This window comes from Astatotilapia calliptera, chromosome 3 (genome assembly GCF_900246225.1).
Source record: "Astatotilapia calliptera chromosome 3, fAstCal1.2, whole genome shotgun sequence".
Classification (NCBI taxonomy): Eukaryota; Metazoa; Chordata; class Actinopteri; order Cichliformes; family Cichlidae; genus Astatotilapia; species Astatotilapia calliptera.
In genome coordinates, this window is record NC_039304.1 from 19,001,266 (window position 1) to 19,025,027 (window position 23,762).

General features: G+C 44.3%; 4 protein-coding genes across 7 annotated transcripts; 2 read left to right on the plus strand and 2 right to left on the minus strand.

The window, feature by feature from the left end:
- Positions 1–5,219: 5,219 nt before the first annotated feature.
- Positions 5,220–7,956, minus strand: smim20 (small integral membrane protein 20). 2 transcript variants are annotated; one of them, XM_026162168.1, is made up of 4 exons: positions 7,761–7,956; positions 7,159–7,215; positions 6,455–6,542; positions 5,220–6,304 (listed from the first exon to the last, which is right to left on the minus strand). In XM_026162168.1, exons 1-3 carry the CDS (start codon positions 7,867–7,869, stop codon positions 6,499–6,501), a joined length of 210 nt encoding a protein of 69 aa, XP_026017953.1. In that variant the 5' UTR covers positions 7,870–7,956; the 3' UTR covers positions 5,220–6,304; positions 6,455–6,498. The 2 variants fall into 2 exon arrangements, with proteins under 2 accessions (XP_026017953.1, XP_026017952.1); XM_026162167.1 differs by lacking the exon at positions 5,220–6,304 and having other exon boundaries at positions 6,342–6,542; positions 7,761–7,955.
- Positions 7,957–7,995: 39 nt separating this feature from the next.
- On the plus strand, positions 7,996–14,518 carry man2b2 (mannosidase, alpha, class 2B, member 2). 2 transcript variants are annotated; one of them, XM_026162164.1, is made up of 19 exons: positions 7,996–8,233; positions 8,328–8,474; positions 8,610–8,715; positions 9,078–9,250; positions 9,342–9,457; positions 9,561–9,738; positions 10,291–10,489; positions 10,619–10,809; positions 10,960–11,131; positions 11,289–11,428; positions 11,999–12,252; positions 12,359–12,550; positions 12,695–12,938; positions 13,018–13,128; positions 13,216–13,408; positions 13,562–13,708; positions 13,797–13,909; positions 14,014–14,131; positions 14,229–14,518. In XM_026162164.1, the coding sequence occupies exons 1-19, from the start codon at positions 8,099–8,101 to the stop codon at positions 14,327–14,329; spliced, it is 3,030 nt and encodes a 1,009-aa protein (XP_026017949.1). In that variant the 5' UTR covers positions 7,996–8,098; the 3' UTR covers positions 14,330–14,518. The 2 variants fall into 2 exon arrangements, with proteins under 2 accessions (XP_026017949.1, XP_026017950.1); XM_026162165.1 differs by having other exon boundaries at positions 11,292–11,428.
- A 417-nt stretch (positions 14,519–14,935) lies between these two features.
- Positions 14,936–18,907, plus strand: LOC113018790 (uncharacterized). 2 transcript variants are annotated; one of them, XM_026162170.1, is made up of 8 exons: positions 14,936–15,145; positions 15,466–15,537; positions 15,616–15,687; positions 16,686–16,879; positions 17,135–17,204; positions 17,320–17,485; positions 17,751–17,948; positions 18,122–18,907. In XM_026162170.1, exons 1-8 carry the CDS (start codon positions 15,131–15,133, stop codon positions 18,235–18,237), a joined length of 903 nt encoding a protein of 300 aa, XP_026017955.1. In that variant the 5' UTR covers positions 14,936–15,130; the 3' UTR covers positions 18,238–18,907. The 2 variants fall into 2 exon arrangements, with proteins under 2 accessions (XP_026017955.1, XP_026017954.1); XM_026162169.1 differs by having other exon boundaries at positions 15,466–15,687.
- A 69-nt stretch (positions 18,908–18,976) lies between these two features.
- LOC113018791 (uncharacterized) lies at positions 18,977–23,552 on the minus strand. Its single transcript, XM_026162171.1, has 3 exons — positions 23,292–23,552; positions 20,996–21,706; positions 18,977–20,784 (listed from the first exon to the last, which is right to left on the minus strand). The coding sequence occupies exons 1-3, from the start codon at positions 23,305–23,307 to the stop codon at positions 20,699–20,701; spliced, it is 813 nt and encodes a 270-aa protein (XP_026017956.1). The 5' UTR covers positions 23,308–23,552; the 3' UTR covers positions 18,977–20,698.
- Between the last annotated feature and the right edge of the window lie 210 nt (positions 23,553–23,762).

Genomic DNA, 23,762 nt, shown 5'->3' on the forward strand with positions numbered 1-23,762 from the left:
TGAAAACTGGCCTGCCCAGTTAAAAAAAACAACAAAAGTAGTTTCAAAAGAGCTTTCCATGGGTTTTTTAATGTAAGCGATGGCTTTGATAGGCTGCAGACTTATTTTCACAAATGAGTGTGTCAAATATTGAGGTTCCTAATAAATCACCCTCCCTCTTTTCTCTTTTCCAAACCTTTCCGAGAGGCTTGGAAGAACAGCATGATTGCTCACAGCTCTGACCCTCTTTGTCAGTAACCTTGCCTAAGTCAACAGTGGCCCCGCTGCTTTACTGCATAAGAAATACTGAATATCATATTTGGGACTCAAAGACGGAAACCTGCTATATGCCTTGATTGACGGCCGAGCCTCACACGGGCTCAGACTGCGATGCCGTAATGGTGTGTGTTTAGGATGGGTGACAGTAACGTTTCAAGCGGTGTGTGCGTGTGTGCGGTTTTCTGTTAATCAGACAGTTTGACTGATTTAAATGTAATTGTGGTTTTCAGCGTTTTGCTTCCACATCAACAGAGGGAACATGGGGCTACAAAAGAGGAAAAGATGGCCTGCGATGATGAGGTCTGTCCATAACAAAAATTTTCCTCTCCTCTGCAAAAAAAAGATGTTATAAAAGAAATTTGCGTATTTTTTCCAACCTTAAACGTATAATTAATTGCTTAAACATTTCCTCCACTGATCCATATGTTAACAGGAGCCAAAGCGGCGGGCTTTTGGCACTCTTTGAGCCGCATTTGAGAATTTCCTACTTACCTCATTTCAGAGGTGTTGCTCAATCACATTCACTGCCTGTCTGAATAGCCATGAAGAAAGAAGACCCAAATGAGTTAAACTATGAGGATTATGAAGTTCAACTGGTGTTTCTTTAACCCCCGGAGACCCACAGTAAGTTAGCAATCTTTGCAGGCTTTCGTGTTTTGTCATTTTTACAGTTTTACACATCCAAGAACAAGCAAAACATCAGCTAATTGTATACGACTGGACTTGCATACACTTGCAACAGGGGATATTAGCCAATAAAAGAAAAACGTACATTCACAGTCACTTTATTAAGGACATCTGTTCAACTGCTTGTTTATGCAACTATCTAATCAGCCAATCACATGGCAGGAACTCAGGGCAGGCAGGGAGACACGGTCATGAAAACCTGCTGAAGTTCAAACTGAACATCAGAATGAGGAAGAAGCATAATTTAAGTGAATTTAAACGTAGCATGGTTGTTAGTGTAAGTATTTCAGAAACTGCTGATCTGCAGGGATTTTCCCACGTGTACAGGTTTACACAGAATGGTGTGAAAAAGAGAAATATCCAGTGCGTGGCAGTTAAAATGCTGATTAAAGGAGGATGGACAGACTAGGAATAGGAAGGCAACAGTAGCAAAATAGCCACTCATTGCAATCAAGGTCTGCAGAAGAGCATCTCTGAACGCACAGCACATTGAACCTTGAAGCAGATGAGCTACAGCAGCAGAGGACCACACTGGGTGCGAGTCCTGTCAGCTCAGAACAGGAAACTAACGCTACAGTTCAAACAGGATCATTAACACTGGACAACAGAAGACTGGAAAAACGTTGCCTGGTCTGATGAGTCTCGAGTTCTGCTGGAACATTCAGATGGTAGAGTCAGACTTTGGGATAAACAACATGAAAACTTGGATCCATGCTGCCTTGTATCAACAGTTCAGGCTGCTGGTAGCGCGATGGTGTGGGGGATATTTTCTTGGCACACTTTAGACCTCTTAGTGCCAACTGAGCGTTTAAACAACGCGGCCTCCCTGAGTATCGCTGCTGACCATGTTACATTATGAGAAAAATTTTTTTTTGTGATGTTATGTTCTAAGTTGAAGGCGTTGTATACGTTTTTGTTGTTTAAATTTAGATGATGAGGATGTAAACCTGAGGGGGTAGGGCTAAATAAGTATATACTTCTGCCTACTCCTTTTCAAACAACTGCATGGAATGGTTTTATGAAACGTTGGTGAATGTATATGTTTGAAATAAAAAAGAACTGAACTGAACATTAAATTACAGCAGTAAAGCAGCCTTTATTACCACCATATTACCATCTTCTTGAGCTTGTTTAATGTAACATGTGGTATAAAAGTGGCATGAATATAATTCACAGTAATGTCAGTTTATGTTTGCAAATTCTTTGTGAACCCTAAATCTCATAAACAGTTAAGAAAATAAATGGGTGGATGGATCACAGGTTTATGCAGATTCATACTCTAGGGAGCATTGTTTAGACAAGTTAGCTATCCCCACATGGTGAAAGGTACCCTCGAAGCTTTGCTCCAAAATACTTTTTGAAGTCGTCATTGGTGAATTATTGGATAAGAGATCATCCCAGATATTGAATTAGTGCAGTTTTGCCATTGAAACTGTTATTCATCCAATGATACTGATGCTCAAAGCTGGTCCATCCATCCATCGAGCCAGTTTCTTCCACTTATACAATGGGCGGAGAAGCGGGGTACACCCTGGAGAGGTCACCAGTCTGTTGCAGGACTAACACACAACACATTCACACCTTTTGGCAATTTAAAATCACAAATTAACCTAACCCTACTAAGTGTACTGTGAGAGGAAGCTGGAGTACCCGGAGAAAACCCACACAAACACAGGGAAAATATGCAAACTCCACATAGAAATTACACGTGAAGATAGTGGATTCAAACCTACGACCTTCTTGCTGATTACAGAAAAACAAAAAAAAGTTCTGAAAAAAAACAACAAGATTTCTTGCTTTGGACTGTGACAGTTAAAGTGGATGTAAAATTGATTTGGTTGCAGTTTGTAGCAGAGCTGAGAAACTGTGAGCTCTGAAAATGTCATGCCTCAACACTCATGTACGTTACGAGGCCTCAAAAACTTGCTGGAAACAATAAGACAAATCAAAAGCACCAGATTTCCACCAACCCTTATGTACTTTTCAGGCCTGTCACTGATACAAAGATTAAATTGCGCATGGCTTCATTAAATATATTGAAGTTAAAAATGGTGTCTTTCTAAGGAGGGGTCAGGTTGGAGGCGCACACTGTTTTTAAACATGGCTAAAACTATGTTTAAAAAAAAAGCTCAGGATGACTGAAGTGCATTTAAGTTGAAAGCATGAATTGTGCTAATGACTACTCTGAATAATGTGAAAATTACCATGCCACAAAATGTAACTGTTACTAATTACTACATGAATGTTTGTAATGAGTTCGGCTAATAACAGACTGCAAGTGGCAAAAACCACAGAACATGTTTTCACACGTGCACTGCTGGGTGGCCAAACGGCCATGCAGTCTGTTTATAACCAGTTCCTGTAAGATTGCAGCAGGAAACAAGAAGCACACATGATGCAAAGACAATGCATCTTTGCATCATCTCTATTTTACCATTGGCTCTCTGCGCACAACCCCACCGTCCCCTTTTAACTAAGAACTGACACACCGCAGCAATGAACTGCAATGCCTTCACGACTGGGCAAAGGGGATGCAACCTAAAACAAACCATAATTATCGATTTGTGGTCCTGCTTGGGGCAAAAAAGAACATAATACAAAAGCACACACAAGATGTTTGGAGTTCCAGTAAGTTCCACAACCACAGTTTAGTCTCGGGGGGATTCTGGGTTCCTCTTAGCTGAACTTCTTCGCTTTCTTTCTTGAAAGATGCATGCACACACATACATATACACTCCTGCATGCAATAAACGTAACACTAGCTCACAGGTCTTGGTGTCCATGGGACAGTTTGCTCTGCCGGCCTGCTGTGGGCCGGGCCTGCGTCTTTTGTCCTAGACGTTGCTTCAGACTTACTATCTGTTTCCACAGCCGTGCGCCTGCTGACCCAAGAATGCGGACAGCACTCGGGTACATTGTTTTACGAGGCTTAGCGGCATATGCGAGATGTGAAATGTAGATGCTGTTAATTTTTTGCGATAAAGCTAACTGTGGGGGTATTTTTGTACCAGTGTGTGATACATTTATTTTTAAGTGATAATCTGACAAGGAGATTCTTGTCCTTTCACATTTGGCATCATCTTTGGTGAAATTTAGTAACTGCTCAACTGATCTGTATGCACCATTACCATTACCAACATATGGAAAGTTAGCTACGTTGCTAACTAATCAAGTCAAGTTGCAGACAAACTCAGACTGATCGCAATGTGTTGGCAATCTAATTTATGAATTAAAAAGCAATTACTGGCAATCATTTACCAGTCTGTCTGAGAGTGATAACAGTCAGTCCAACTTGGACTCCAATTGTTTGGAGACAGGTTGCCTCCCACCAGTTAACCTCTTCCAAAAATGGTCATCCAGAGGTTGAGGCAGTTGCGTGCTCAACCTTTGGACAGTCAGTTGGGTGCTGCAGCTATTTGCAATTTGCCGAACCTGAACAAATTCAAGCAATCACTGTGCAACCACCGATTTTTCCTAGTTGCAAGGAGGTTCGACTGAGTTGTAAGCGTCTTTGTTTACTCGTGTACTGCATAAACTGCGAAACATTTAACAGGAGTCATCTTCCCAAAATGTCACACTTCCTGAAAGAGAAACAAATACCACAGTTGTGTCGTCATATGTGCCATCGCAACGCTCTGAGAGCTTTCTGATGTTCTCGCTCCGGTTTTCCACACTCGATATAGTACGAGGTGTTCGCTGCTCGTATTTTACATACTTCTCCACCCTTTCCCGAACACTGCTGCTGCCGCTGCAACCCCTTGACCTGTCTGTCGACCCTTGTTCCCATGGCAATTAGTTAGAAACCTTGGCCAATTATCGGCCGCTCTCAAACTCGGGCTTAACAAAGTGCTCAGAGCGGCCGACGGCGTGCCACCACTTTCCTAAACCCCCTCAATAGCTGAGAGAGATTTGTGTGATGGGTTAATAGCGGGATAGTAAAAGCACTGCAGAGGCGACATTGTTGAGTTCATGTTGGTTTATAGTGCGCTGTGACCCTGCTGAACGTTTTATAGAGAAGGGTGTCTATCATGGGATAAGGGCAGCATAAAGAGGACTCCACAACAAGCAGCCATAAAAGCCTGGTACATGCTGCACAACCTGTTACACACTGCCAGGCGAGAAACAGAGATCGAGTGTCTTTCTATCCTGCGTGTAGGTGACGCGTCCCCTCAAGAATGTGGTTCTCTTCCTCTCGCCGTTTGCTTCAATTTCCCCCTCTGCCTGCTTACTTCACTCGCACAGCCGAGGAGCTGTCGCTTGAGGAATCTGGAAAACACCAGTGGGGAATGAGAGGAATTTCTGCTTTTCGTTTTTCCTTAACCACCCCCTCACTCCTTTCGCTCTCTTTACTTTGGACGCCTCTGCACAGCCGGGCTCTTGAGTTTTCTCTTGTTTCTGAATGCAGCCCAACAATAACAACCTCTCATAAACAATGGGGCTTGTTGATTTGGGGGTTGTGAAGGAGAGTGGCCGTTGCTGGCCTGCGCTGTCAGTTTTGCTGGCAGCGGGCCTCGCGAATGGCCCTAAAAGCTCGAAAGTACAGGCTACATCGAGGACTGTGAAAGATTTAAGGGCAACTTTAAATATGCCCCATCTCTGAAGGACCATAAACACATGCTTTAGTTCTTTCTTAATCTATCTTTCTTCCAGAAGGACTTTGATGGACCAAACTCTGAAAGGGGGAAGCTGGTCAATGTCAGGAAACCACAAAAGTACAGGAGGGGGAAAAAAATGGCAGTTTTGGAATTCTCTGCTTTTACAGCACCCGTGGACTCGTAAAGCCAGTCTGGATCACATCGAGTAGGATTTGAACAAGAGGATGGTGGAGCCGTGCCCCGTCCTTTCAGCCTATGGGCAAAACATAGCCGGTCACATGTCATTTAAACAGCAACAGTTAAACCCCGCCTGCGTGACAGGGAAATGATAATACAGCGATGTGTCCTGGAATAACTCTGTCTCTACTGTTTCCATTTTGGAAGATGATACCGCACATTTCTGGACATTGTCCCTCATCTGCTGAACCGATTTAATGACTCTCACATCAACTAAATCAAAATAAAATGTCAAAAGGGATTCCTGTGAATGAGATGGGTAAACAAACCACTGCATTTTATTATAATTTCCTACAGGCTGCATACCAGAGCAAAGCTTTTTTGGAAATACAATGGTTTTTCCAAAATATCTCAGATGCACAAACAAGACATTACACAGTCCACTGCCTTTAGCGGGAACACACAGGAGTGGTGCGCCCTCATGTGGGCAACAGGAGACCAGCAGGTGGCTCTAGGTTGAATTTAGGGTAAAAACAAAACAGCCATTGTTTTGTATCTGTGCTTCTGTGTAGCTAGCCGTCCTCCATCTAAACACAATATAATAAAAAGATATCCACGTTTGGGTTCTTAAGTAGTTGATTATAGTTTATTTAACAGGTAACTTAACACTCAACAGTCATTCACTCACACACACACACACACACACACCAAGCACATATCAAAAAGACACTCTGTACTCAGAGTCTGCAGCAGCGTCTCAGTGAAGGGGTCACTGTGGTCATCATTTGCTTGCAGCCTTGAATGGATCAGACCATATCTTCATACCTTCAGACAAAAAAAGAGACACAGAGACAGAGAGCTCTCATTAATAATAATCAGTCTATCAGTCATGGATTGGCCTCTCCAGATGCTGGACCTCAACATCGTTGAAGCAGTGTGAGATCATCTTAACAGACAACAGAACAAAAGGCAGAAACATCCAAAGAAGAGCTTTAAATGTCCTTCAAGAAGCCTGGAGAACTATTCTTGAAGACTACTTAAAGAAACGACAAGAAAGCTAACTTGAGGCAACTGCTGTTGTGATTTAGCGCTATATAAATAAAATTGAATTGCGTAAGAGTGTTCAGGCTGTGATGAAGAATAAAGGTGGTCATACCAAATAGTGACTTTCAAACTCATTAGGATTGTACAAACTCTGTTTTTGCCTTTATATACTGTAATTCCATGTATGTTTGCACAATAACTTACTGAAGCCGTTTCCCATTTTCGTTGCAAAATATAAAGAAATGAGGAGTGTTTTAAGACCGTTGCACAGTACTGTACTAGAGAGAAAATATAACAATAGCGATCCCCTTTACTCTTAAGATATATGTTGTAATTCATGAATTTGTATGTACAGTATGCAAGCTGTACAAACAAGCTGATAACAGCTCACACTTACCCGCAGGCTGCACATCTGCCTGGTTGATCCCTGCCCGGTTCACCTTTTGGACTTCTCCTAGCAAGGACAGAATAACAGAGCAATTTGGGTAAATCTGTTAAAAAAAACAAAAAAACAAAAACAAAACAACAACAACTTGCAGCTAAAGTCACTGATATAAACAATTTCCTTTGTTTTTTTAAACACTACAGCTGGTTATTACCAGTCTTTACTGTCTTCATGTCCCATGTATGTCAGGACGACAGCTCTCCATGTACCTGATAAGGACTATATTTGTCTTAGCTGACATAACTTCCTTTAAAACAGGGAAGAAATGTAGCAGTATTAATGTAGTAGCTGGATTTATTCAAGTCAAATAATGTTCATAATCACCTTTGACTCTTAACGGGCGCTCTAACTGAATGTATGTGTTAGATTACATGAGTTACTTCAATGGCACTCTTTATGCTAGCTAAGCTAAACAAACCTACACGGACTGCTTATCATTGGTGGAGTAAAATGACATTTAGCTCAGCCGTAACTAAGGAGAATTGTAAACGACATTAGGCCAGGCTTTCTAAACTAATTGTGTAACTAAATGAAAGCAAAGAAAGACAACTTACTGTACTCGTCTTTGTGTGTGAGGGGGTAAAAAAATATGGGGTAAAACGCAGCAGCAACGGCCGTCACAAACCCTCCAAACACCAACATTATTTTCGTGTTTTTAGACATTTTCTCTGCTGGGTAGAAAAATATCGCTCTCACCTCCAAATGTGCGCACTGTTTACACTGACTGCTTCCGGTGAAAAGGTCACTGGTGCCTTTTAAAAAAAGGCGACACGACAAGTCGGCGGTTTGGCCTGTCTGGGCTTCCGTCGTCACAGTCACATGCCGTAGCACAACAATAATAAGGAAGTCAGCCAAGTTATCTAAGCCGTCTTCTCTCGTATGGGATTCAAAGATGGGATTTGTAACGGCTGTCGTGTTTGCTGTTTGCTGCTGGTTCTCGCATGGAGTGGCAGGACAAGAAGAGCCGATTCAGACGTTTGTGATCCCTCACAGTCACATGGATGTTGGCTGGGTGTACACTATCCAGGTAGGTGTCTTTAACCCGGCTAAAAAGTTGAGATGCATATAACGCGCAGATTGGGCTTTAATCTGGGTAAATGTGTTTATAAATGTGAGTGCAGGAGAGTATGCACGCCTATGCAGCTAATGTGTACAGCAGTGTGACTGAGGAGCTGTCAAAGGTTAAAGAGCGCAGGTTCATCGCTGTGGAGCAGGAGTTTTTCCGTCTCTGGTGGGACACCGTGGCCTCGGTCACACAAAAGAAACAGGTGAGGATATATATTCACGGCTACGTGACTATGGAGGGTACACGATAACGCCCCAGAAATTAAACATCCCAGCTGTTTTCTCTTAGATTAACCCTGCTGTGGTTTTTGTGCAAACTCCTCTCTCTTTCTCTCCAGGTACGACAGCTTATCAAAGAAGGTCGTCTTGAGTTCATCATCGGAGGTCAAGTGATGCACGATGAGGCTGTAACTGACCTGGACGATGACATCTTGCAGATGATGGGTAACGCCACACACTTCCTGCTCCTTCAGTCCACAGCTGCAGCAATAACATACAGTGGTTCTAAAGATGTGAACAATTCCTGTTAAAATATCAGGTTTCTGTTGTTAAAATAAAAATAAGACCACAATAAACCATCACAAAAACCTGAGATTTTAACAGGGGTGTGCACAGTTTAGTTTTATTTATTTATATAACACCACAGTCACAACAACAGTCACCTCAAGGTGCCTTATATTGTAAGGTAACAACCCTAGAGTAATAGTGAGAAAACCCCAATGATCAAGTGACAGCATATAAGTAAGCGCTTGGTGACAGCGGGAAGGAAAAATCCACAGTAACTGAGAACCTCCCTGCTGTTTCAGAGGGTCACGGCTTCCTGTATGAGACGTTTGGGGTGCGTCCTCAGTTCTCATGGCATGTGGATCCTTTCGGAGCCTCTGCCACCACCCCTGTACTGTTTGCCCTGGCTGGATTCAATGCACATCTCATTTCTCGCATTGACTATGACCTTAAGGATACCATGCAGAAAAACAAGGTAGCGCAGCATAAAAACAACAGTCACATGGTCGTCTCAATCTGTGCTCCAAATAGTTATAGCTAATCTAGTTTTATGTTTTCCAACACAGAAACTGCAGTTTGTATGGCGAGGCTCTCCCTCTTTGAAATCACAGCAAGAGATCTTCACTCACACCATGGACCAGTTCAGCTATTGCACTCCATCCTACCTGCCATTCTCCAACCGGTGCTTCATTTTTAGCTTCTCTGGTGCCTTATGTTACATTTGTGGTCGTCATTAATACGGTATATCTTTAATAACTATTCTTGTTCTTCCTCTTATGTCTCAGGTCTGGTTTCTATTGGAATGGAGTTGCCTTGTTTCCGGACCCACCTAAAGATGGAATTTACCCCAACATGAGCCTACCTGTGACCAAGGAGACAGTCCATGCTTACGCCAAGACTATGGTGGAGAACATCAAGCAGAGAGCAGCGTGGTTTAGAACTCATCATGTGCTTTGGCCATGGGTAAGTCAAAAAGAACTGTAAATCATCCACCCGCCCATCCATCCATCTTGTATCAAATCCAAGTAACAATCTTAAGGGATGAAATGCAGTTCGTCTAAAGCCCCCAAAAAAGGCAAGCTCCAAAAAGTGAGAACCTCTTTGTAGAAATGTTAAACTTTGGGTTAGAAGCATATTTAAAGCTTGCAATACAAAACTAAAGAACTTCTTTTCTTGTTTTTAAAGATGTTATCTGACAAATAATGTTGCTTGGTGTGGGTAACGGCACCAATAAACCATAAAAGAAGCAATCTTTTATTTGTTCAGAGAGACTATGACCCTAATCAAGCTAGATATTGTTAGCTGATGACTTACCACTTCACTCTCTTTTCCAAATATGATCTGTTACAAAGAAAAAATGGGAAACTTCAAAACGAAGTTTCAAAGTGGGACTCTACTGTGGAAGTGTCCATCTTTTATATACAGTCTATGGTAAACGTATCTAAGATTCGGGACAAAATGTAGGAGTTAGTTTTGTGAAACAGCCTACTCACATGTGCGATCGTCCCGTTTTAGGGCTGTGACAAGCAGTTCTACAACTCATCAGTACAGTTTAACAACATGGACCCTCTGATGAAGTACATCAACCAGAACAGCAAAGAGTTTGGGGTAACAGTCCAGTACGCCACTCTGAGTGAATACTTCCAAGCCATCTACCAATCAAATCTAACCTGGGAGGTGCGTGGGAGTGAAGACTTCCTGCCATATTCAACTGGTAACAAATCGATATCCTAACACGAAACGGTGAAGAGGTCCTCTTCACATAAAGTACTGTGTATTTGAAAACACGACACGCTGTCTCGTACAAACTTCATGTAAATTGGAAATGTGTCGCACTTTTTAGAGCCCTACCAGGCGTGGACGGGGTTTTACGCCTCCAGAAACGTCCTGAAAGGCGTGGCGCGACATGCCAGCTCAAAGCTGTACGCAGCAGAGACCCTCTTCGCCCGCTACCGAATCAGTTTCCCAGATGGACCTGTGGCCAAGGACTGGGCCCTGGACAAACTCGGAGCGCTGCGCTGGGCTGTTTCCGAGGTACTCCTGAAAAATAGTGAAATAACAAATACTGCAAGACTTTGAAGGTCCAATAAATATATACGGATTAGAAGGCAAAGCAATCATCATGCTAAATACTTCTCTGTAATTAAGTTTGAACATTCAGTTTGGAGTGGTTTGGTATTCCAGGTGCAGCATCACGATGGCATCACTGGCACGGAGTCTCCCAAAGTGGCTGACATGTACCAGCAGCATCTCCTGCAGGCCATGATGGGAGCAGAGGAGCTCCTAGCTGCTCTCTTTCTGTTGCCCCACAACCTCATGAGTCCCAGCACCCTTGGCGAGCACTACCCTACAAAAGGTTTCAATAATCTGATATTTCTGCAGTGCTTCCACTTTAAAAAAAAGAAAAAGTTTTTATAGTAATTAACTGAGCTAAACAGAGCACTTTAGCCAGTGCATGTCTTCGCATGTAAAAGTCGAAAAGGAAGTAAACTGCTCATCGATTTGCTCTGTAGCAGATGTTGATCAGGCTTTGGAGCAGCATGTCATCGTTTATAACCCTTTGGCGTGGAACATCACCACAATCGTCAATGTAACCGTGACGCAGCCGAGCGCTGCCGTGTTTGATGATGATGGACAGCCCGTCCCTGCGCAGGTACTGTTGTTTTGATGGTTTCTTTATATGTTGATAGGTGAATGGGAAATATGTGCAGAGATTTACAGAAATGTGCAAACATGCATGAAAATGCAGTATATGATGGGGGGTATCATCACTTTTACAATAGATGGAGTACATACTGGTCCTGATGCATCTCTCGGGTGCTCTAAAAGGTCTTTACTGGGGTTTTTGCATATTTCTTAAGGATGTAATTTCCAGATACTCTTCATCTTGCTGAAAGCTTTTAAGGCCTTTGTCCTGCATTTATTAGTTTCCTCACATTCTTTAAGATATCAGGTTGAGATGTGCCAAGTTTTCTGCTAATATCTCTTTGAGGAGTCACGCAACACTTTTGCACAGTACCGTATGTTGATAGTAAACAATGCTAAAGCAGAGTGTATCAGTACCTATAGAAGCATCTGCATAGCTAAAGCTGGCAGCATCAGCCATCAAGTCCTCTTTAATTATATCAGACCAACTAAGAGTCAAGTGATTAATTTTTCCTAAATGAGCAGTTTTATCTGCATTTGTATGTATTAATCTCAACTCTTCCCCTCTCTCTTTCAGATCCAGGGGTCAGCACACTCCAATGCGACCTACGACCTTTTCATCGTAGTGGAACTTGGAGGCCTTCAGTACAGGAAATACTTAATTAAATTCCCAGAGAATTCCAAGGCTTTTGAAGCTAAGGCCGCTTCGTTCGAGAGACGCAGCGTGAAGGACCGGGCGAAAGCAGGGAGGCGACTACTTCCTGTTCTCAGCGAATGTTACGAACTCTTGTTCGACCAGGACACCAATCTACTGCACAGCATCACCTATCTGTAAGGGTTTAAGCCTCCATCAGTTCATAACTCTTGTTCAGCTGTCATACTTCAATGAACAGAAGTTGTTTTCACACATTTCTGCAACTCTTTTCATACACGGCAGTGAGGAGAAAAGGAGAGTAATGATCACACAGGATTTCTGGGAATATGATGCCAATGGAGACGTAAAAGCAGGGCCAATTTCTGATAACTACATCTTCAGCGCTAATGGTTCAGCTGTGCGGGCCTACAAGGCTGTGGAAATGGAGATAATCCCAGGGAAGATTGTCACTGAGATCAGGCAGTACTTCTACAGGTGAGCAACAGTGACGAGTAGTTTATCATCTATTTACGTAGGTTATATTTTTTGTTATGGGAGTTATCTTGCTCTTCTCTTACTGCTAAAAGTACCACTAGTTGTTATGATCATGCTCACATTTTGAAATCTTCCGTGTTCTAGAGAGGAGAGCGATAAAGACTACGCCTACTCCATTACCACTCGTGTCCCAGAATGCTTTGGGACCAAGCTGCCGTGCCACAGGCTGGAGCAGACCTACTCTCTGGGCCCACTCAGCCTCAACACAGAGGTCGTACTCAGGACCAGCACCTCAGTGAAGAACAACAGGACTCTGTACTCGGACGACAATGGCTACCAGATGATGAAGAGGACATACAGGAAATTCACAAACAACACTTTAGCACGAGTAGGTGTTTTCAGGAATGCCTTTCTTGAGACATTCTAGCACAACATGTCGAATAATCTATATATGTCACGTTTTGCAGAACTACTTCCCTATGGTGCGCACGGCTTACATTGAGGATGACCTCAGCAGGCTGGTGCTCGTCAGCGACAGAGCTCACGGTGTGTCGAGCCAAACTGACGGACAGCTGGAGGTATAGAAAACAAAAAGACGTGCAAACAAGCTGGCCGTGCAGCCCCTTCACCCAGAAGGCAACCTAACATCTCATCTTCTGCTCCAGGTCATGCTCCATCGGCGGCTTTGGAACAACTTGCAGTGGAACCTCGGGTACAACCTGACTCTAAATGACAGCTCTGTTGTGAGGCCCACGCTGTGGATGATGCTGGGCTCTGTGAGTGCCACCTCAAAGCTGTACCAAAGGGAGGCAGTGCAGCTGCAGCACAGACCTGTCGTCATGCCCATAGACCAGCCTCGTAAGTGCTTACCACATGCAGTGGTGGGCCACTAGTACAACCCTGCGAGTCATCATCCTCATCTGTGGTTTTCATTGTCACGTCAGTAAAATGTCCATACAAGCAGCTTAATTTCAACCTTTCACACCACTTCTCAAACTCTTGTACACTCAGAGAAGCCCTGGCAGGTGAAGGAGCCCAAGCGTGGTTCTCTGTTGCGTTCGGTTGTTCTGCCGCCCAACCTCCACCTGCTCAGCCTCAGCGTCCCCGGGTGGAACTACTGCTCCAATCACAGCGTTCACCTCAGCCACATACAGTCAGGTCAGCTGTGAGAAACTGTGGGCTAGTATTTATTACCGTTTTGCAGATTTCCACTGTTTGATTTAATTTCCGTGTGGCCTGCATCCAGGTAAAGATTTGCACTCGCAGCCAGACTATGATCGGATCCTGTTGAGAATTATGCATCTCTTCGAAGAGGGAGAGGACCCCGAGCTTTCGAAGCCGGTCACCATAAACTTAAAGGTGCAGATAAAAAGAAAATTTAATACTGACAAATGAAAAAAGTTGAGATTTTCATTATTTTTTTTTTACTCTTGTTTATTTTGTTTTTTTACAACGGTGAACAGGAAGCTCTGCAAGGCATGGGCGAAGTGAAGGGTGTGGAGGAGCGTTCTCTGACAGGGACCTGGGATGTCACCAGTCTGCAGAGGTGGAAGTGGAAAACTGCAGATAACTTGGAAAACGGTGAGAAACACAGAATATATCTGAACTGATTCAGTTTTTATAAAAAAACAAAACAAAAATAATCCCTTCACCCATTTTTGCTTTCTCTCTCCTTCAGACAACAAACAGCAGCGGACGCGGGATGACAATTTCACTGTGACCATCTCCCCCAAAGAGATCAGGACCTTCTTTGTTCACTTTGTCTCCAGGAACTTTTAGGCTGAGCTTTCCTTTGTCTTCTGTGAAGATCACCAAGCTTTAGCTAAATCACAGCAGCACAATATAAAGCCTCTTTATCCTTTGCTGCACTGTTCACTAATGCTCTTTTTGCACATGTGTTGATTTGTTGATCAGATGTGAATTTGCTGTGCCTGTTGAATCAGAATAAAATGATTGTTTTGGTTCAAATGTCTGACTTCACTCTTACATAAGTCCTGTAGCCCATGTGTAGTGCCTTTGTGCGTTTTCCTCTGACTTCTGGCATCAACAAAATATTTCCTTCCAGAGAAAATGTCCAGTGCTTCTGCAGATCAGCAGTTCTGACCAACAACCGTGACTTTTTAGAGTCACTTAAATCCCCTTTAGATTCTCAGTTTGAACTTCAGCAGCTCACCATGACCATAACTGCATGTCTAAACCTATTCTGTTGCTGCCATGTGATTGGCTAATTAGATACTTACATATTAACAATCAGTCGAAAGGGTGTACCTAATGAACTGACCACTGAGTTAAGTTATTTTTGTGTGTTTCAAGCATCAGTTCTATAAAGTTATAGCTTACTTGCAGTACGCAGATACGGCCGCTAGGGGCTTCGTTTCCCCCAAATTGATGCTACTGACAGACCAAGAAAGGCAACACCCGCTGAAAGCCGAGGCTCTTTGTGCAAATCTAAGCGTTCATCCAGAAACGAAGTGGCGTTAAGCAGCAGAATACACGGCTCAATGCTGACATGCAGCAGCTTATAGAAACACAGCGTGCGCGCCTGTGAGGGAGACGACGACGTCCGCAGTTTGGCCTAAGATGAGCAGCTCCGGTGTGAGTATCGTTTACCTCACGATGAGCTGTGAGGGGTTTGTGAATCGGTGCGATTTTAGAGCAGCCCGATCCATGTTTATATCAGCATGCCACTCTTTGTTCTCAGCATGTGTCCGTGCTTTGATTCATTTCACAAACGGAGGGTTTATTGTCACTAATATTGATGGGGGTGCAGGGTGCTCCTGCAGGGTGAGGAGGAGGCGTTGCAAGTGTTGCTATGATACCAGGCAGGGAGAGGGTGCTGATGCCCGCTGGAGTGGTGCCGTCATTTTTATCGTTATGTTCAAATCGCTGTGCTGTCTGTGTGCATGTGTGAACAGAAACGAGAGAGGGAGCAGAAGAGGAAACTGCAGCACTTCCTCGGTGACCTTGCTTTGCTCGGATCCTTGCAGGTTTGGCCACACCGGCATGCGCGTGCACGCTCGGCTCACCTCTCGCAAAATCACAAAATCACATTGCTTCCTTTGCAGGGTTTTAAATACTTCCAGCCTTGGCTCAGGGGGAAAGAGGAGTTGCTGCTGACAGTTGTTAATGAGGATCTGGTGAGTTTCTGTAGAGAAACTGGGTGATTATATAGACTATACTGCCAAAAGGTATTTGCTCATCTGTCTTCACAGGCATATGAGCTTGAGTGTCATCCTGTTCTTAAGCCCTAGCATTTAAAATGATGTCAATCCACCCTTTGCAGCTATAAAAACTTCAACTCTTCTGGGAAGGCTTTCCACAAGGTTCAGGAGTGTTTATGGGAATTTTTGACAGTTCTTCCTGATGCACATTTGTGAGGTCAGACACTGCCTGGCTCACAGTCTCCTCTCTGATTAACCCCAACGGTATTCAGTCGGGTTAAGGTCAGGACTCTGTGCAGGCCAGTCAAGTTCTTCCACACCAAACTCTCTCATCCATGTCTTTATGGACCTTGCTTCATGCACTGGTGTGCAGTCATGTTGGGACAGGAAGGGGCCATCCTCAAACTGTTCCCACAAAGTTGGAAGCATGAAATTGTCCCCTCCACCAAACTTTAAATTTGGCACAGTGCAGTCAGACACCATCGAGTACCATCTCCTGGCAATCACCAGCCCCAGACTCATCCATCAGATTGCCAGACGGAGAAGCGTGAATCGCCACTCCACAGAACGCGTCTTAACTCTGCAGAAAGTTGGTGTGCAGAGGTCATTCGTTGAACCCGCTCTTCCACTTCCACTTTGTTATAATACCACTAACACTTGACTGTGGAATGTTTAGTAGTGTGGAAATATCACAACTGGCCTGGTTGCACAGGTGACATCCTATCACAGTACCAAGCTGGAATTCACTGATCTGAGAGTGACCCATTCTTTCACAGATGTTTGTAGAAGCAATCTGCATGCCTAGGTGCTCGATTTTTACAAAATTCAATGGTTTGGATGGGTGAGTGAATACTTTTGGCAGTACAGTCCAAGTGAAACATTCACACACCTCCCCAGTCTCACTGTCTTATCTAGGGCACATCTATGACTTCTACAGCAGCTTTCTCTCCCTTTCCCTTTATTTTTGTTCGCAGGGTTGGCGTTCCCCAGGCTTTATGGTGTCCAGAGCCTCCTCCTACTCCTCCACCAGCAGCTGTAACAGCAGTGATGTCTCTCCCAGCAGCAGCTCTCCCAGTCTGACCAGCCGTAGCAGCTCCCCCCTGCCCGGGGAGCCTCCGGGCCCACGAGGCTCCCGGTCACATACCAAGACACAGCCACAGACTGCCAGGTGATTGACTGCAAGTTTGTGTGTGCGTGTGGATAGTAACACATATGTGCTTGGGTTCAGAGGGCAGCTTGGGTTGTTTGAGGCATTTTAAGAATTGCAATATTTTTTATTGTGCATCGTGGAAAGTAATCTCCTCCTAACTGGGTAAAAAATGATACATGTAAGAGGATTTAGATGTGGAAGTATGAGTAGAAACTTCCTACTGGCTCTCCAGGTTTGCATGAAACTGATAAATCATTGGAGCTCTTTCTGCAGTCACAGGGAGGCCTGCATCGAGGAGCATCTTCTCCCAGCATCTCCCAGTGAAAGGGAGATAGCAGTACCCGTAAGTACCTGCAAGGAGGCGAAGTGCAGAAGCCAGTATAAGCGTTCTTCTCTTGCCTCTGTTATTTAAATTGCTCACTCAGCCTCGCAGCCCACACTTTGTCCCCCTCTAACAGGAGGTCAACTGCACTCTGTTTCTATTGGCCGGCTACGTCAAATACGGACGCCCCTACGCGTGGATACGCTCCAATCACGAGCGCCTAGTCAACATCGGTGGCACAGATTCGATGGTCAAAGACACGCCCATGAAACTCAAGTCCATTGCAGACTGGCAGACGCGAGGTATGGAAACAATGTGTGGAATCCTAACAGGAGAAAGTTATTGTTTCAGTGCACTGATTCAATAATTACACCATTTTCCATGAGCTAAATCAGATGCAGATGTGTCTGTGCTGCAGCTCGAGCCTCGCGGAGATCAGTATTTACGGTGGATTAGGGCCGTGGAAAAAGGCTCCTAGTGCTTTGGTTAATGCATATATGTTTATGTGCAGTGCATGACATCTCACAATAAAAACATCAAACTTTTCTTTCTTTTGTCCTTCGTCAGCAATTCGTGTGTGGGACGTTGTCAGTGAGCTGGTGTGCCTCTGCACCGTTCCCTCTCCGTCCAACCCGTTCGCCCTGGACATGCGTTACATCAAAAGTCTTCCTCTCGCCGAACGCTTTCTTGTCACGGGAGCTCTCCTTAACTTCCTGGAGATGTACGTGGTTTACGGCAACCGGGACGAGTTGCATTATGATAAAGGTGCGAACCTTTATCACTCTTGGTTTACTATACCAGCAGGTGGTGCTGTTTAGCTATATTTTAAAGGCATGAAACCTGAAGCCTTTCTCCTAACATACTTAGCTTGGATACATAATCATTTAAGAGCATTGCTGAGTGTCCGTGATGATGTTTTGTTTTGTTCTTCCTTTCAGTGGTGGAAGAGGTGAAGCCTCTCAGGCGTCTTCATGTACACTCCCTGCTCGAGTTGCAGCGACTTAGAGAGAGCTCCGGCAGCGCCGCGGTGCACGGCTCTTCTGCAGAAGAGTGATTCTGATTGTTTGCATATACTGTGAGCTACATCAAGCTGGCCTTTTATTAATGTAGGAACAAAAACAAAACTAAACAAAACAAAAAAAAAAACAAAACTAGTAATCCTTGTGAGCCAAAAGCTCAGAAATCAGAGTGCTCTATGTGCTTGGTGCTTCTGTTTGCAAGGGGCAGCCAATCAAGAGAAAGATGGCTTAAAGGGGGAGGGGCTAAAGTATCTTGTTGGTGCAGACGATGAGGTGAGGGGCTGCACGAAGCCTAGTATGAGAGAAATAAGGATTATTTTGAACTGTAAATCATGCCATGGTACAAAATAGGAAGGAAGCAGAAGCAGGCTATCGGGGAGCTCCGTATCATTAGGAAAATTAACTCCAAAATATATGGACTTCTTCACTTTTCCTCCAAAGTGAGGCATGAAATTCTCAAACGCTGCAGTAACCCATGCAGATGGAGATGAATCACCTTTGGTTGCAGGTGTCAGATATTAACAATTTTAAAGAACTAGAGAAATAACCCTGGGAAATGAGTCACATGACTAAAATTCTAAATAAATCCCAGGACATCTGAACGTGCTGCCCCGTAACCCCTAAAACCTTCAATCTCTTCCTCTCCACCCACTCCCACATACTTAAATCGGTTTTCATCAGACCAAATATAGCATTTTAAAACTGGAAGCCTGGAAACAGAATGATTAATCGAGGGTCAGAGTAGTAAGAGTACAAAATGCACAGGCAAACAAATGCTTTATAAAAAACTTTTAATATTCCATAAAATACATATTTAAATATGTACGACAACATAAAAACAGAACACTCGTTAAATACATCTTAAAAGCGGGCACATCGACGCCTTTTCTGAGATGAGGCTTGTGCCGTTTGTAATTAAAAAGTCAGGTACATCATGTTAAAATTAACCGATAACAACCTGGTTGCACATCAGTCAGGAAAAAAAAAAAAAAAACCTTCCCTGTTTAAAAAGAAAAGACATTTTTAGCTTCGTTTTGGTCAGAAAACAGAAAATGGAGTTAACAGTAACCTCTGGCTTCATCAACAATCCTCCGGCTTCATCAACAATCCTCCTGTCTCTCATGTTTGTAAACCTAGAGATAAAAAATTACCATCATGGCACAAGTTACGCAACACGGCACACGTGTGTGACCAGAACGGTCACTCTAGATGGACTCCGGCACCTTTTATGGCTTTTATTGATGTGAAGGAGCAATTTAAAAAAAAAAGCACGGCGTGCTGTTTACCGACAAAGCTGCTCAATATGCAAAGTCACGGGTGGACAAGAAGAATTTGGGGTTTTTCTAGGAAAGAAAGGCGCCGCCACCCTTCATCTCAAGTTTCCCCCCCTATTTGGAATGCAGGTGCATGGCCCGGCATTCCTCACGCAGGCTTCACACAGGAACACAGTGTTCCCAGTGTGGGACACAAACAACCAGCAAGTCACTGCTGAGGCTTCCCCACCCCTCACATAAATGCTAATTATTTATTGCTAAAGACAATTAGGACCTTTTTTTGTTTTGCAGGTTAAGCAGAGACTTTTTAAAATTATTATTATTATTAACACCTCTATTCTGATAATGTCCATTTTCCCTCTGGCATGCATTACACTGAGAACTGACCTCATATCAATAAAAACTTCAATTTCCTGAGTGAGATCATCTTAAAAAGGACTCAAATGTGCTCAGACTAATTATGCATATCACAGACTTGGTGGGGAAAGGAAAAAACAAACTAAACTTTACTTTGGTATGACATGCCCGCATTGTCTTAGTCGTCTTAAATTTGTTCATCCAACTACAAAAGTAGGAAAAAAAAAACAAAAACAAAAAAAAGAAATGCTCATTAATGGAACAGGCTGAAAAAGAAAATAACTACTTCATGACTCTGTCACATGTGTCACTTAAATATAAATAAATCTCGAAAAAAAAAAAAAAAAAAGGACTTCCAGGTTCTCGTGGTGCTTTTCCAGTTTTGCCGGGGGACTGTTTGGCCAAGAGCAGGTACTTGGTTGGTTTAACTGTCTCTTTCCAGCAGATCAAAGTCTTTGGTGGCTTCAGCATCAAACAGAACATCAAACAAGCCCAAAAACAAAATTAAAAACCCATGACAGACAGTTTGGGTATGTCCCAGTCTAGTCCTCACACAGCCTTGCGGCCTGTCACAGTTCAGTATCTTGTGCCCGGTTGGACTCTGCGCTTGCAAAAGTCCAAAGGCAACTCTGCCCAGTCAAAAAGAAAAAAAATCTCCTATCTCCAAGTCCTCACTGATTACGGCAGCATCCACCCATGACCAGTTCTTATATCCAAATATGGACCTTTCTCATGTCTCATTAACATCCACTGTGGTCTTCATTGTATTTTTCAATCAGTCGCTTCCCTTCAGCGAGGTTGTCAATAAAGTGGTCCCACATCTGACCACAACAACAAAAGAAAAAAAAGAAAAAAAGAACAGGTTTCAGTTCAAGCTGTCAGAGGACGATCCTCTCCTGGTGATTGTTCTCATGGGGCTGCGGGATACAGAGCCTCTCTTCCTCCAGCGAACTGTGAAGGAAAAGGACAGAGTCAGGGATGTTGGCTTGGCTGCTGCAGCTGAATTATCAACAGTGAAAGCCAGCCTCTAGACAGGCCTAGGTTGTCATTATCTGAGAGAAGCACACTGTGTGATTGTTTGGGTAAGTTGGCACCAAATAAGGCTAGCTTGAGTTTAAAGTCTTCCTGGTTCAACTTTTATGTGGCGGTGCTGAATTCTCACCTTTTCCCAGACCGGCTGGCAGTGTGGAGCTCTTTGCTTTGACTTGAGAATTGGACGAGTCCTCTGCAAGTTTTCCTTTCACCTCTCCCGACGGCATCGTGGCCACGCCGGTCTGCTGCCAGTCGCTCATCGCCCGCTGGAAGGAGAGTCCCAGACAGGCGGTCATGTCCCGCGCTCGCTCCGCACGGCTGCACCAGAACACCCGACACTGCAGCTGCTGCCCCCGGTGCTTGCAGATGTACAAGAAGACGTTGGGCCGGTTGGTGTCGGCGGCGCAGTACGCAATGTCCTGCAGGTAGGTCTTCGTGAGCTGCCGACCCGTGCTCAGCTCTTTGACCTCGACGTATCTGGGCCGCACGACAAGGGCGTGGTCCTTCCTGAGCTTCTTCCCGTTCGCGATACCCTCCAGCAAGTGAGAAATGGCCTCCTCTGCTTGCTCCCGGTCCAGAGAAAAGATCTTTTCCGTCCCCAGGTAGTGCACTTTGAACAGAGGGTCGCCGTGGGACAAGGACTCCGTCTGGTCGCGGCGGAATCTGCGCCGCAGCTCGGCGGGCGAGTTCTTCAGGGTCTGCATGAGGTGGAAGGTGCTGAGGGACATGATGCGTTTCAGGCTGGGCTTGGAACTTTTAGTCGTAACCGGGTTCTCGTCAGCGCGTCTCCCAATCTTCCACCCTCCTTTAAATGGAGCGTGGCTGCATCCACTGCTTTTATCTGAAATGAGGCAGACGAAGACGGTGACGTTAGCAAATCCAGAGACGACCGATAAGCCGAGCAGGGGGTAAATCAGGCAAAATGAGAGGCTATGTACTTTCTAATAAATTAAGTAACAAAAACAAGGTTGCACTTATGATGCAAAAAGAGACAAGTCATCACAACTCGCAAATGGGAAAGAGACAAAGTCACCAAACAGGTTTGGTTACAGAAGTTGCACAGTCAGTGAAGTATTCAGTCCCTACAGACAGACAGCACCCATTAAATATTTACAGACAGGTTTGCCTTGGGCTTCGCTGTCACTGTACTCTTAAGAAACAAACACAATGATGGAACTGGAAACGTGCCAGAACAAATGGAAGATTACTGTAAAAAGCTAAAGTGACACAGGCAAACACTAGGGCCATGTTCAAAACGAACTGTGCATTGCAAACTCAATTACACCACTTCTGGAGGACTTAAAGGCTTTTGTGATCTTGCAGAGAAATAAAAAATAAAAAAGTCTTATGCAACCACATCTGGCCACCCATTGTCTCTCCTATCCTACATACCGACAGAGCTGCCTGCTCTCCATTGTGTTGCTCCTTATATTTTTTCCTCTCCCTTTTCTTGGCCATTCTTTCAACATCCTAGCTCCCTCCTCAGAAGTGACTCGCACAGAGAACCGCCGACTGTTCTAAGGTGGTGGCCATTGTTGCTCAAACCCCTGCGCAGGAAACAGCTTTGCATCCCCCCCCCTAAGCATTTTTCCCGCAACACAATGACATGCTTATGAAAAGTGTGTCATCTCATGAAAGAGCTGCAGGTTCAGCCTACAGCACAGCAAAGGTAGAGCCCAAACCTGCAGGTTTTGGTACAGTTACATATGACCAGTGCACACATGGACAGGTACAGTTAATTGTGTGGGTCCACACACCTCCACACACACACACACACTTTTGCATTTAACCGAAGTCTCTGACGCACAATCAGAGAAATGTAATCCCAAATTTCCATCCAGGTAACACTTCACGTGCATCAGAATACACTGTCGTTTTCTCGTGCACGCAAATATAAAACTAGCTCATGCAAATATCTACAATCTCTGGAAGTGGAAAGAACATTTTGTTTACATTTACCCCGAGCATGTGAGCCTGTTTATTTCACGCAGAACACGTTCATAGATGCCCGGAATAACCCTCCATCCAAAATAAGTGGCACGTACGCTTTGTGATGCTTTCGTTTGTAGAAAATAAGAACAGAAGACTGTCAGTAAGCAGTTGCTTCAGTTCTTCGCTCAATACATCCAAGCCGAATTGACAACCAAAATCTAAAAGATGATTGAAAATAACTCAAAGTTAGCGTGCGAAGTGAATATTATTAGAAAAAACGAGATAACTCTAAAAGAGCTGATTTTGCTGCGGGGTTCGGCTAGACCCGACGTGTCTCCAAACTTGGGCTTAAAACTTGCTGAGAAAACCCTCCTATATTTGCTCAGCAGATATTCCCAGCAGAGTTTCAACACCTATCAAACTGTTGTTGTTTTCTATACATCGTTTAGAGCGCTACACGACAACCAAATTACTTGTTAGGACGTGAAACTTACCTGGCTTCAGTTTCATGCAAACGACGTTTTGGTGCCGCTCAGGTGAACCGTAGCGTCCCGTGATCTCGGGCAGGTGAAACTGCAATCCTGCACAGAACTGTGCGGCTGTCTGTAACCGCAAAGCAACTCCGAAGCTCCTCTCTGTTTGAACTCTGTGCGGTTAGAGAACTGACTGACTGACTCGCACCTCTCTTCTCTGCTCTCTGAAACGTTGGATGAGGCGAGCGCCCGTGGGACCGCCGTTTTTAAACAGCGCAGGCGCGAGCACGTCACACGCGAACGAGCGTTTGCGTCCGAGCAGAGCGGGGGTGCTGTGGTGGGGGCCACAGGGCAGTAGCGATGATTTATAAGAGAGGGATTTACAGGCAAGACGGGGCGGGCAACAATAGACCCGCTTTCACTTACTGGAACTGTTGTCTTAATTTATGACTTATTTACATTTTCACTGTAGTATCAGGGCGGTCAAGTACC